The sequence below is a fragment of the Miscanthus floridulus genome, chromosome 10, assembly GCF_019320115.1.
Source record: "Miscanthus floridulus cultivar M001 chromosome 10, ASM1932011v1, whole genome shotgun sequence".
Lineage (NCBI taxonomy): Eukaryota > Viridiplantae > Streptophyta > Magnoliopsida > Poales > Poaceae > Miscanthus > Miscanthus floridulus.
The window spans coordinates 12,577,953-12,592,109 of NC_089589.1; the positions used below are offsets into that span (position 1 = coordinate 12,577,953).

Genomic DNA, 14,157 nt, shown 5'->3' on the forward strand with positions numbered 1-14,157 from the left:
ATGATGACTACTAGGATATCCCTCAGATGTCTCCTCGATGACATGACCATAAGGCCGGTAGCTCCAGCTCAGCTCCACCAGCACCGCAGACAGACCCTGCTCTACTTGCTATACTTGAGTGGATGAGGTAGGATCAGGCTCGCTAGGCCTAAGAGACCATAGCTACATTTGCATAGTTTCAGGCCAGACATGACAAGTTCTAGCGACAGTAGCAGGCTATACAGCAGCAGCAGCAACTCCTCATGTAGCAGCAGTTACTTGGATTCATGCAGCATGTAGTTACTGCTATTGGGGCTCCACCACCATAGCCTTCACCCTAGATCGGCAAGCCTACCACCACTTATATGACTCTAGCTTTATAGCCTAGTGGGCTTTAGAGTCAGGGATAGCCAGCGACACAGTTTCCTTCACCTACAGAGCAGGTGTCCTAGTGGTTTGTCTCGCCAGTGCCAGCCCTGTAGTTCACACCTCTTCATACGGGCTTCACTCTGCCTCAGAGTTTGTTAGTGCTCACCCCAGTTTCCAGGAGCCTTGGTTCTATATTCAGTGAGTTGACAGGGCAGCCTACATCGCTAGAGCTACATGTCCCTAGTCCTTCCACAATTGCTTCTATTACTGGGACTATAGAGATGCTCCCATCATCAGTTGCATCATCAGAGCCACCTGCTACAATCATACCTATAGAGTCACAGGCCGCACTAGTCCCAGATCCGATGTAGACTGCTTTAGCATCACTTCTAGCGACAGAGGGTCATACTGCTCAGAGCTTAGGATCAAATGATGATGCTACCCAGTTCCAGATCGCTCATCGCACCTAAGCACCCGACTTGTCCATTGTAGCCCCACCGACCGACCCTTAGGTTTTGGTGTTTGACGCTAAAGGGGAAGAGGGATCGAGTATGATAGTCTTAGGGGGAGCGATATATCCAGGGGAGCTTATCTATTACATTTGGATTTTTATGTGTGATACTAATTATGCATTCATGTTTACTTTTATGCATTGAACTACATAAGTGTGATCGTAATCATGATATTTATGTGATCGTGATATTTATGTGATATGTGACATGAGTTCTCTCTACTTTGATCTTTATATATGTCATATCATGTCACTTGGTTATGCTCATTTGCTTTGCTTCCACATTTTACTCCGATGCAAATGAGCTTTATTTCTTGTACTCATGCTTATTTCATATCTATTGAGTACACCATGTTGGCTTGGGTCATATAAGCTTACCTAACTCTTTTGTTCTTATTGCCAAAAGCTTATATGAACCAAGCATGTTGAAAACCTTATCTCTTTTACATACTCGAGGTGGTATTGTCATCAATCACCAAAAGGAGGAAGATTGAAAGCATCTAGGCCCCTAGTTGGGTTTCGGTGATTAATGACAATACGTGATTACTATGACTAATGTGTGTTTTGCAGAGGCAATTAAGTTAGGTCATGGTAATGGCAATTGATTGGGCAATCATGGTTGTCATGCCCCTACGATGGAAATCGTTTTGGTTTTCAAAGGATGGACGACAAGGTTAAGGATGGACTAGTTCTAAGTGTCGTTTGGTGTTGAAGAGACACTTAGAGTAGTTTAGAACTTTGTTTTTCCTTTGGTTATACTATTAAGGGGGTATGGACTAGTAGCTTGACCTAGGTGAGTCTATTGGGTTAGGTATGGTGCACACTTGTCAAATCTAGCACTAGATAGCTCCTAAGTAGCGCTAAGATCAATTGGAGCAAACTTCATTCACATATGATTTCGAGTTGGAAGTAAATATAGGGTCAAATGTTGACCGAACGTTGGTTCTAGTATGATCGGACGCTGGCACAGAGCCCGGTCGGTTCATTTGATCAAGGTGAAGTTGTCTGGTGCAACCGGACGCTGAGAGGTGAGTGATCGAACGCTGGGCGCTAGAGTCCGGTCGACTCCAGTAAGGTTCTAGAGAGCAGTTTTCGTGATTGGACGCGTCTGGTCAGGCTGACCGGACGCTGGTCAGTGTCCGATCATAGCTTAAATGGCTCAGTGCCGGGTTAACTGACCAGAGCGTCCAGTCACCTTGACCGGAGTGTTCGGTCACCCCACAGTGCTACATAACGGTTCATTTTGAACGATGGTGTATAAATACTTCCTCCCTTCATTCAAGGGGGTACTTTTACTCATTCCAACAGCTGAGAAACACCCTTGAGAGTGCCAAGAATAGTAAGGTCCTAATGAGGTGATTGAGATTTGAGAATCCAAGATTAAGGCCTCATTAGTGAAAGCAAGAGTAGCAAAGTGTGCATCCACCCTTTTTATTAGGCTTGTCGTGGTCAAGTGTGCTTGTTACTCTTGGTGATCGCCATCACCTAGATGGCTTGGTGGTGATTGGGAGTTTGGTGATCATCCGGCGGAGCTTGTGGATGACCCAACTCAAGTTGTGAGCGGTTGTGGGTGATTCACCGCGATGGAGTGTCGAAGAATCAACCCATAGAGAGCACTTGATCCTTGCGTGGATCAAGGGGGAGCTACACCCTTGCGTGGGTGCTCCAACGAGGACTAGTGGGGAGTGGCGACTCTCTGATACCTCGGCAAAACATCATCGTGTTCCTCCTCCTCTCTTTACTTTGAGCAATTCAATTCTTGTCTTTACATTCATAGAATTACCATGCTAGAGTAGGATTGGAACTTAGGTTGCTAAACTTTTGTGCGGTAGAACATTAGAAACACAGTCTAGGGACAAGGGGTGAAGTGGGCTAAGCGTAGGGTTTAATTATTGCAAAAAATTTTAGAATTAGCCCAATTCACCCCCTCTTGGGGATCTGATCCTTTCAGATCTCTTCTGCTCTTGGTGGCGGCGAGGCCCTTGAAGATAGTGGTGACCACTTTGTCATGATCCTGGAAGGCGTTGTTGTTGTCCCCAGGTGGTCGGCGACCTCTGGCTCTATCATCGTTGTCATCGTCCTTCTTCTTGGTCTGGAACTCCTTAGCCAAGCCAAGGTAGTTCTTCATCTTGTGCTTGCTATTTTTGTGGAGGGGGCACGGGCATTCGAGGATTTTCTTATACTACTTGTCGTAGTTGCGTTTGGCGCGAGGTTCGTCAATGGTGGCGAAGATGTTGTCTGGTCAGCGGCAGCGATATTGAGCAACTCTAGACCCTTTCGGCCGATCACGACCACTGTCCTGATGGTGGGCGCGATCATCATGGCGGCGATCACTGTGGTGTCATTCATCGAGGTGCTTATCGCTGTAGCGAGTTGGGCGGTGAGTGCCCGCATCCTCGTTGAAGCAAACTTCGGCCTCTTCAGCGTCGGCGTACTGATCGGCGGTCATGATCATCTCGCCAATCCCCTTTGGCGGCTTACAATTGAATTTGGAGTGGAGGTCATGGTGATGGAGTCCTTGGATAAAGGCAGCAATGACTTCTGCTTCCGTGGTGTTGGGAATAGAATTCCTCATCTCAGAAAAACGTCTGATGTAGCTACGAAGGAGCTCGGACGGTTTCTAATAAATTTGATTCAGATCGTGCTTGGTTCCCGGCCGAGTACACGTAGCCATATAGTTGTTGGTGAAGACCTTCTTCAAATGTTCCCAAGATCCGATGGAATCCGACGCAAGGCTCATGAGCCAGTTCATTGCGATTGGCGTGAGCATGATGAGAAGATAGTTTGCCATGACACTAGTTTCTCCCCTAGCGGTGCGCACAGCGGTGGCATAAGCTTGTAGCCATTGTATGGGGTTCATCCACCCCTCGTAGGGCTCGACCCCGGTGATTTTGAAACCATGGGGCCACTGGAGTGTTCGGAGTGCTCTTGTGAATGCTCGGGGCCCTTCGGGATCGCCACCGTCTGGATCGGCGGCGTTGCCAGCATTAAGTGGCTAGAGGGCCGCATCCGGATTACCGAATTCTTGCTCATATTCTTGATGCCAGCATACTTCCTCTTTATGCCAAGAGAAACGGTGTCTGTCAATATGACATCGTGCATCCTGGAGGTTGTTGATGTGTGCTCGGACATCTTGGTTGACTTCTTGGTCATGTTGGCGAGGGTAGTCACTACGGTTGCCCCTAGCTCCCCCTTGAGGGGTTGTCCATCATCACGATGCTGGTCGGCGTAACGGCTTCTGTCAGGGTGGCGATTGGATCTTGGCCCGGCAGATCAGCGATTCAAGCTTGTGAGTAGGAAGGCCCCTGATCTTGGCGGGTCTCGTTGACCTGGCAGTGCGCAACTTTAAGCATTGCGACGACCTTGGCGACCTCTAGCGTTTGCTTGAGCCGAGCGAGCTTATTAGTGGCCACAGCTAAGTTGGCGCTTGGGGTCTTGTAGGCATCGTGGCCGTCGACATGGACGGATTCGTCATTGAGGTTGCAGCGGAGTGGGCGTGGCCTCCCTTGCAATTCGAGCTGCTCTCCGTTGTGAGCAGCCTCAGCTAGCACAATGGTGGCCTCATTTTCTCGGCGCTGCGCACGGTTGGCATTTCTGTTGACACGAGCTGCGCGGTCCTCATCGATTTCTCCATCCCGCGGAGGGCTGTCGACGCTGACATTAAAAATTCCACCTCCGCGGAATGGTGGGAAAGGAGGTTGGACGGCAGCGGTTTCAGCAACAGTCTCCATAGAGCCCTGGGACTCGGAGTCTATGTTTTCCTCCAGGATGGTGTGGAGGGGTGCTTTAGGACGTCGGCCGATTTGTAGCATATTGACAGTCGGTGAGAGCTGGGCGGTGATCGGGTCGGTGAGAGGATAGATGTCTTCCACCTGGTCGACGAATTTGCCCCTTAGGGCGTCCTGATGGGTGGCGACCGTAACCCCTAGAGTTTCCCGATTAGCCTCTGATAGATCGGAGTCAGAGGGTGGTCGGCGCTGAACCAGAATGGTCAGAGCCAATTTCGTGATGGAGAGGCAGTCGGCGAGCTTCTGGCCAACCTGATCGATGAACGCGATCAGATCGTCGTTGTCGATCTGCTTCCTCGGATAGCGGGGGAGTAGGCGGCGAGTTATTGGTGAAGACGACCTCAAAGGCGGTTCTGAGATTGGATCTGCTGTTGCAGGTGCTGGTGTGGTCTGTGCAGAATCGATCTGCACCGGCTTGATGATCTCTCCGTCCCCATCAGCATTGATGACCCAGGAGATCGATCCGACCGTAAAGATCTGGTCGGGCTTCGAAGAGGACAAAGAGCCTGCAAATCGTACCATCTTGTTCATCATGGAAACAGCACGCACACTCCTACCTGACGCACCAACTGTCGATAGAATATCATCGGCAGTCCTCCGAGGGATATTTCACGAAGGTAGATTGATCAGCAGAGATGCGCGTGATCCAGAACAAGAAGGCAACAGAGACACAAGAGTTAGACAGGTTCGGGCCGTCAACACGACGTAATACCCTACTCCTGTGGTCTGTTGGTTTATATTGGCTATCGTATGATATTGCGTGTGTTTTGAGAGGTCCCCTACCCGCCTTATATAGCTGAGGGGTAGGGTTATAAGTCGGTTAGATCTAGAAGATAACCGGTAAGTAATAACAGATTACAGGAATTATGGGATCGAACATATCCTAACAGATCTCGTAGCATCTTCAGGATATTGCCCTTGATGCCTTATGGTACACGCCGAGCAGTACCGTGCGCCGTAAGTCTTCGTCTTGTGGGCTGGACCGCCCCTGTCAGCGCGACCCATGTAGTCTACCATGGGTATCCGGGGTCGTACCCCCCACACCGCCCCTGAGGCAGGTTTGGGTGGGGCACGAGGAGGAGGAAGGCGCAGGTGGGGTGCGAGGAAGAAGGGGTCGCGAGGAGAAGGAAGAAGGCTAGCACGAGGAGAGGGCGCTGTCACCGATACATACCCTAAAAATGGTATGATGTGATGGTAATATAATTCTTAAGACTAATAATGTTCAAAAATATAAGTTCGGAAGAGAAATCGGAGAATCTCTATTACTAGATGATTTTAAAATCAGACGTTGCTAAAGTTTTTTTAGAAATCAGGGTGAAGTCTTATTCACCTCATAATTAGAATCCAGGTCTTGTTTGGTAGAACTCTAGATGGTTCCACTTGTCATGCACTATAATGAAGAACTATTTTTCACTCTTCTCTCGAAATAAATTAAAAGTCAATAAATCACTATTTTTTTTTACTTTACCGGCTCCTCTCCTTCACTACCATAGAAAAAACTGGAACCGTTTGAAAATGTGCCAAATAAGACCTTAATATCCTTTAGGAACGTCCCCCCCCCCCAAAAAAACTACATCCATACCAAACAAACCGCTAGCTAGCGAAGCTATTTAACCAACACACAAGTAACAAGCAAAAGGGCAGTTCATTATTGTGAATAGTTTTGGAATTTTCCTTTCCATGTTTCTCGGGTTTATTTATCACGACTTGTTTTGTACTTATAAATATGATTTTTGATTTTTCAGTATGGTACCTCTAACAAGTTCATCTTTTAAAATGGCTTCAACAACAGTCATCTTAAGACCCAATATCCTAACTTGTATAATATATAATATAGTTCAGCGAAAACAAACTGCTATTGCAACAACTCTTGACACTACACTGCTTAATGTTTTCTTTAGAATAGCATTACTAGGCAATAAATTGATAGCACATAGTAACAAGATTTGCAAACATTTAATTACACGTAGGAAGGGACTAAAATAATAGTTTTTTAATAAATCTATAACGAACAATTTGAAATCATTTTTTTGTGGTTTCTTAAAAAGAGTGTTATATTCTAACAAAAGATAGTTTAGTAAGAAGTAATTGGAACAGGAGCAAATTGTATGGTATGATGTTTTGGTGTTTGAGTCAAACTTTTATAACTTTGCTTATTAATAATAAACTTTTAATTATTTATTTTAGGAACTTGAATATCATATGCATAGGTTTTCCATGAAAAAATAGCTTTCATAAAAACATAAATTCATTAGGATGTTCATTTATATTCTAATAAAAAAGTGGTTTTCATTGTCCAAGACATCATTGTCCGGAAGGGGAAAAAATAAAGAATGGACTGTATACCCAAGTGATTTTCGTTTTTCCTTTCACTCAAATTTTATCCAATATACTAACGGCATGCCATTATCTCCATTTTATCTCATCCCAAAACTAGGTAAAAAAATTCCAATTTCAATCATATTTGAGTATAAGGAATTTATTTTTATTATACTATAAAGGAAGAGTTTTTGTTTAAGATCTATACAAATTTCTGATTTCAACTATATTTGAGTGTCAAGTAATGTAGTAGGCTGGCTGTTAAACTCACCTAGAATGATTGTTGTATAAACTAGTGCTGCTATATAATACTCCTTGTAGTATCCATGTGGCGAATGAATCATTTGTAACTATATATCCAAAACTGTTGCTCTACATGTTTGATGAGCGTATGTGTGGATAAAAACCTCTGTGATTACGTCTCTCTAGGGTCATGGCCAGAAAGTTATCTATTGGTGCAGTGACACTGCACATACTTCAGTCTTAAACATGGCAGAGTTTTGTTGCTCCATTCTTGTTTCGAGAAGATGCCTGTTAGTTGATGATGATAGCATGATCAATCTTTCACGGTGTGTTGCTTTTGTTGAATTTAGGTAGAGGTCACAGTATTTTTCTGTGGTGGTATTTTTGTATGATCACGATGAGTATAGGATGGAGCAATCGCGTTGTAAGACTTCTTTATGTTCCCTTCTTAATGTAGTATGTGATGCATCTTTTGACCAGTGTACTGTAAATCTGTGCAATTGTTGGCGAGTTTACTGTGCCATATATCTTAAACAATCTCTGATTTTTATTTTTTTATTTTTTGAACCCATAAGCTAAATCTGAGTTAAGTGGTATTTCTACCAAGTACCAACTGATGATGTTAATGGGAGATGTTTGTAGTCGCAACTACTCTTATACTGTGAAACTTTCAGTACCGACAAAATTAAGCTCTTTTTGTAACTTTTAGTAACATAGTAGATTACTTCGAGTAGGAGTAGCAACTAATGTGTTGTTCAGAAGAGAAACAGAGCTAACAAAATTCGATAGCAACGACTGCTGCAAAAATCGCTCAGCTGCATATTTTAGCAAAATTAAGATCCCATCCAAATGCAAGAAGCATGAACATTTGGTGTCCTTGACAAAATGAATGAAGGGCCTATTTTTTGAGATAAGTAATTTTTTGGCACAACTAGATACAATTACCGAAACTACTTCATCTTGGAGGAGCCAACGGTTGTGACATCAGCCTCAATGCAGCACTTGGTTTTGATGAGATAACCATTTGATGAGTCCTGAATATCCTCCATCGAAACAACCTTCTCCCATCCCCAGGTTGGATCATTGTTTGAGAACTGGGTCAGGCCTGCAATTCCCAACAGCAAAAGAAGGGTTTAAATATGTGAAAACAATTTAGCATCCGGAGACCTATCCATTGAGCAAATTTGTACTAAATAGCAAACCTTTTTTTTCCAAATGCTTGCCACCTTCCTGGTTTTTGATGGATAAGGTGAATTCAACCAGGACGGCAGAGTCTTCGGGGAGATCATTTATCATCTTCTTCAGGTACAAGGAGATGTGGTTTTCTTCTTTATCGAGGCGAATCGACCTGCAAGATTGGAGGATTAATGTAAAACCCCGCAATGGAACCGATCATGCCTAAATGAGTGCAACTCCTCCCAATCTCTGGTGCTCAAATGCACCGAGTGGCATTTAAACCATGTTTTGAATGAAGGCAAGGAAATCCAGATGAAATCACCCTACCATTTGTATCCACCGGCTGTGAACTCCGGGGAGTACCCTGGGTTCTCCATTCCAAAGAAGTCCGCAATGCACCAGGTGTAAGCAGCTTTGGCCTCGGGCAAGGTGCTCGCATTCTTGACAAAGAGTTTCTCTGATGTCGTCTTTGCTTTTGTGGTGACAACTTTAATGAACTTGACACCAAAGACGCAGTTGTTTTTGACGAGGAATCCAGATGAATTCTTCAGTGCCGCAAGCTTAATCATGCATGACTTGCCAGAACTTGTGCTTGCAGTCTGGAAAGTATGGCTCACTGCACAACAAAGTATAGCAATTCATCGAAACAAGTAATGGCTGGGAAATCTTACTAGGAAATAGGAAGGTATGGAGCCAAGTTTAAAACATTCTGGTAGTTTTTTTCCCAGGTGCAGTCTGCTACTTTACCGTGATGTTCACTATCCTTTCCATATAACTGATCATATATGATCAATCTGAAAGATGCGTCAACGATAGTGTTGGGTTCCACTGAAGTTTTAGACAGCTGAAGCCTGAGGGAGACACACTCTTCATCACAGCTGTTTCTGTCCATTGGATCCAGTTTCAAGTGCCTGCAAAGAAGTCATGACAGACCAGGATATGAACCAAACTATATATATGGAGCAGCTCTAGTTGTAAGAACTAAGTGATGCAACAAAATGAAGAGTCGAAAAGGATAGCTGCAACTGCAATCCATACCAGGCATGGCCCATGATCTTAAACACTCTAGAGTTTGTCCATCCTTCACCCTTGTCAAGAAGGGAGGAAAAGTTGTCGATGCTCCACTTAAACGTTGCCATGTCTGACGCTGGAGAACAAGGTGTCAGCCACATTATGCCCCGGGACTGATTGTGAAACAGTGAATGGGAGAACAGCATGGAAGATTTAAACTAAACTATAAACACTCATACAAAAGAATTCCAAATAGAGCAAAGGCCATAGTGAGTTAAGTTGCCCGTGACGATCCATCCATTGGCGCAGCCGCAATGTGCATTGCTATCAGCCAAACATGACTATGAAGAACTACAAACTAGCACAGCGATGTGTAGAATAAGATAGAAAAGTAAAAAAAAGAGATCTTACAAGCACCAGCGACACAGCAGTTGCCCATGGCTCTGCGGCTCCTCCGGTCCAGGAATTATTCCTCTGCAATTGAGATATATGATAGTTGAGTGTCGATAAATCTAATTTTGCACTGCGAAACAATGAAGGCTGCATAGATCAGAACCGCATAAGAAAACAACTGCATGGTCCAGAATGTCAAATGAGATACCCTAATAAATAAATCTTGCTTACGTGAGAACAAGATTTATCAGGGTATATCTCTCTCTTATTCCTTCACTTTCCACGATCGCAGTAAACGAAAGGAGCAAGCTTTCCGACGGATCGGAAGAGGAAACACCGAAGCGGCGAGAGAGACCGGGGTTTGGGAAGACGAACTCACGTCGCGATGGTTCGGCGGCGTCGAACGGAGGCTTGGAACGAAGTGCTCGCCGCGAGATTGTTTTGAGAGTTGGAGCGGAAGCCAGGGGTAGGTTTTATGCACACGAGGTCTCTGTCATTGAACGTAAAAAAAAGGAAAAATTAAGATTTTACCATTATTGAACTTTGGCCTTTCCCGTTTGCTATCTTGCAATTGGAAATAGCGTGCACACGCTAAAATGCCTTTTCTCTAGACCTTTTTTTTCAGCTTCTCCATTAGCTTTATGAGTTGTTTTGCAGTTGTTTTGCATTGTGCCAAACGAGTCTTTTGCAAATGAGCTTCATCTTGCACTAACGAGCCCCATCATGTGTCGAAGTCAGATTTGCTCCGCGGGGAGGATAAAGGCGCGTCGTCGTAGAGCCACTCAGCTGGGCCACCAGGGCATGCGTGGGCTCGGTCGCCAGGATGCGCAGCCTTGGCCACGGGAGCGCGAGTGAGCAGCCGCCGGGCACCATTATCGGAGAAGAACGTGAGGCGTCGAGAGAGAAGTGAGAGAAATAGGAGAGGAGGACAATAAAGATAAGGATATTTTGAATATTTAATCTTTTTTATCTGTCATATGAAGTTGTTTTGCTAAACGGTTCATCAAATAGTTTTAGCTCACCAGTAGAGTTGCTCGTGGAGCTAAATCCAAAAAGGCTGCTTCGTTAGTGAAGCTGAACTGTGCCAAGTAAAGCCTTAGATTTAATCACTTTTCCATTACTCTCCACCTAATCAAACCTCAAACACTAGTGCCGCTATGAGGAAAAAGACGTTGCCGCTACTCTATCTACGCGTCCTCCAAGAATGGTGACCGTGGCTGCTACTGCGAGCGAGGACGGACGTGGTGGCCAAGAGTCACCTGTTTTGGTGCTCGAACAGGAGTGAACGTTGTGAGGGTGGTAGCTGAAGAGACAGATTCAGGGACGTCATTGGGTGCTCGTGGAGGCGTAGTCTACAAGCGCCCCCCCCCCCCTGACGGACGAGGAGGAGGAAAGGAGGTGGAGCGTGAGGTTGTTACGACACCTCCCGTGCAGGCGTTACGAGGGCTTGTTTGGATACATATGTATTTATATCAATACACACGTGTTAGAGTGGATTGTGGTGGAAATTAAACTAAGTTCCACCGTAATTCACTCCAATACATATGGATTGAGATGAATATATGTATGACTTAAGCGTGGTGGCTAGCAGGGAGACGCCAACGTTCCTAGCCCCAGGATCTCTACTAGCAAACTCCCCTCTTTTGGATGGAACTCGAGGCTTCACGATGGGACCCATCTCTATTCTTTCTCCCCGCGCCACTTTAGGGTGGGAGCCGTCCAAAGGTGGATAACAACTCAACTACATTTCTTAGGCTTTTTTTTTCAAAATTAACACAATCTTATTTAGAAAGTCAACTACGTCTCCTGAATTGTTTGAGACTTAACTTCAAACCGAGTTTAGCGAGCAGGTTGCCAGGAGTGGATAAGTGGTGTTTATTAGGTTCAATTAATTTTACTCTTGGAGAACACATGTTAAGTTCATTTGGTCGCTATTTATTAGGTTCAATTATTTTTTTATGAGGTCATGGAGAACACACGTTAAGTTTATTTGGGCTATTGTACCAAGAACATGATTTGCTTAATTGCTTCCATAGCTAAGTGCAGCACACTTGGAGGTAACTCACTCTGTTCTAAAAAGGATACATACAAACAAAAATGTACTGATACTTTTAATGCGTAATGAGTATCATTAGATGAATTATGGAGTATATTTTTATAATAAAAATATTTAGAGATATAAATATTGATAATATTTTTGATAAACCTAGTCAACTTCAAGAAAATTTTGAGTTAGTTTAAACCTAGAATGAATTCTTTTTGGAATAGAGGCAGTAGGATTTAAAAAAATATAGTCAGTAAAGTTGTAGTTTGCTGCTGTTGCTACAGATTGAATCACCAATTTGTTTTCTCTGCTTTATTTTGAGCAACAAATCTGAAGTCACCATCCCATTGGTCGGTGGAACTGGTTCTTGCAGCTCCATAGGATCATTGTACAGTTAATACGTACTATGAAGGATAACACATATTCACAGTAGCAGTTCTCCGGTTCATACAAGCAGCATGTTCATACTAGTTTACCATTTCATACAAGCATCTAGTTCATACCCACGGCAGCAGCTTGCACTCAGCAACATCAGCTCACACTGCAAGAAAAGAGTTCACACTTGAGAAAAAATGTACAGACCACAAGTCTAGAATCAAGCAACTGGTCTATAATCAAAGAACCATATAATTGGTCTGCGGTTTCACAGAACAACAGCTGACAGGTCTCATAGTTACAGAGTATCATGGCCAACATTACAAGGAATCATGACCTGAGACATGATCATAACAACAGCTTGCTAGATAGGTAACATGTTCCTCATATTGATCTTCTGCTCCACAAGGTAGTCATAACTGCAAGAAACAAGATCATCTGAGATCTTAGCTAATTAACAGCAACCAGCTATCACGCATATAACATCAAAACAGGAAAGGCGTCATCCACAAAATGACACTGACCCAAAATGTTCAAACTTATGTGCTTATATGCTTTCAGGAAACAGGAAGGGAAAGAGTGTACATACTTATATGCTTTCAGGAAAAAGCATCTTCTTGAAACATTTCATGGCAGCAAGATGTTCAGACTTTTCATCATCTTGGGTCATACTTGCAGAGACTGTGTTGTGAGATTATAAATATTCCATCAAAAGTTTACTTCAAAGTGAAATTTTAGTCTGTCATTTCCTTTATAATATCAGTGAAATTTTAGTCTCTGAAATTATAGCATGATTCATTCGGGCAAAACTCACAGGAGCTGTACTCTCTTCCAAGGTACTACTTAATTATTGCTACCATATTAGATTCTAGCTGCTACCAATTTTCCAGTGCTAAGTGCATCAATCTGTGCAGATAGGAAATGCAAGGCATCCTTAACTCACCGCATATATATCAAATATAGAAGTGAATTTTTGGATATTATGAAGGTGACCATTTGTACTTAATAAGCTCTGTCTATCTAAAATGAAGAAACTGCTGAAACTATGCTTACAAATTATAGTTATGTTCTTTTCCACCACTGGAACACTAGAACAGAAGATTGTTAGCAAGCAGTTAATGCAAAATTTTAATATGGAGTTATCAAGTGTACTTCACATAGTGCATACTTGTACATTACATTGTCTGAAGTCTGCCTAGCAAAGCAATAGACTTAAAATTGAAAATAAGGGGCAATGGATCAATCTGCTAGCCAGCTTCAACTGTAAACTGAAATCGATGTTTCAGTAGTTGGTTTGATCAGCTAGCCAGCTTCTATCTGCTAACCAGGCATGAAATTTATCCAGATGTAAAGAGTTCAGCCAGGTATTCGTGCAGGTGAAGAGGTCATACCTTTTGAAAGTAACCAGACTGATGCTATTTTCATTCATGTGTTAAAAGATGTCTAGGCAAGAACAAAAAAAAACAACAACAACAACATAGCCTTTCAGTCCCAAGCAAGTTGGGGTAGGCTAAAAGGCAAGAACAGAAAGTGTCTGAAAAAAATCTTGAAACTAGCAGTAGAAATTGGTACCTCAATTTTGGCACAGTGTTCATATGCAGAATAATCATCCGAGATTTGCTTGTGTCAGGCTCCTGTAATTGAAGAACTCCTCTGTAATTTCCTTCCTTTGGAGAGCATCTGATGCTGGCAAGTAGATTATAATACCAACCTCCTAGTGTGTGTGCGCGCATATTACCTCCTCCATTGCTAACACTTGTATCACTCATGAGATAAATATCCTCTTCCAACAGGCATCACCCATTATTGCCACATGAGGTTCAATATATGGAAGAAAATCAAAGGACTGGATAGAATCAGACAAAAATGGTGTAAGGGCAAACTAAAACCTAAATGAACACAGCAGTTTCCAGAATACAATTTTTTTTAATGTCAGCTCAATTTGTAAG

The 14,157-nt window shown here is 43.5% G+C and overlaps 1 protein-coding gene and 1 long non-coding RNA gene across 2 annotated transcripts; both read right to left on the reverse strand.

The window, feature by feature from the left end:
- Positions 1-8,016: 8,016 nt before the first annotated feature.
- Positions 8,017-10,288, reverse strand: LOC136484981 (uncharacterized). Its single transcript, XM_066481936.1, has 7 exons — positions 10,169-10,288; positions 9,808-9,870; positions 9,424-9,532; positions 9,133-9,296; positions 8,713-9,001; positions 8,412-8,557; positions 8,017-8,314 (listed from the first exon to the last, which is right to left on the reverse strand). The coding sequence occupies exons 2-7, from the start codon at positions 9,833-9,835 to the stop codon at positions 8,160-8,162; spliced, it is 891 nt and encodes a 296-aa protein (XP_066338033.1). The 5' UTR covers positions 9,836-9,870; positions 10,169-10,288; the 3' UTR covers positions 8,017-8,159.
- Positions 10,289-12,351: 2,063 nt separating this feature from the next.
- LOC136486405 (uncharacterized) lies at positions 12,352-14,012 on the reverse strand. The gene is made up of 4 exons (XR_010766789.1): positions 13,920-14,012; positions 13,781-13,842; positions 12,798-12,889; positions 12,352-12,627 (listed from the first exon to the last, which is right to left on the reverse strand). It is a non-coding gene; the product is annotated as an uncharacterized lncRNA (long non-coding RNA).
- Positions 14,013-14,157: the final 145 nt, after the last annotated feature.

What these genes read in the sequence shown, in the direction of transcription:
- LOC136484981 (XM_066481936.1), bottom strand. Translation starts at nt 9,835, where the DNA reads ATGGGCAACTGCTGTGTCGCTGGTGCTT. An exon ending in CTGCTGTGTCGCTGGTGCTT is followed by an intron (nt 9,533 to 9,807) that starts GTAAGATCTCTT and finishes CTTGTTCTCCAG; the next exon opens with CGTCAGACATGGCAACGTTT. An exon ending in CAAGCATTTGGAAAAAAAAG is followed by an intron (nt 8,315 to 8,411) that starts GTTTGCTATTTA and finishes TGGGAATTGCAG; the next exon opens with GCCTGACCCAGTTCTCAAAC.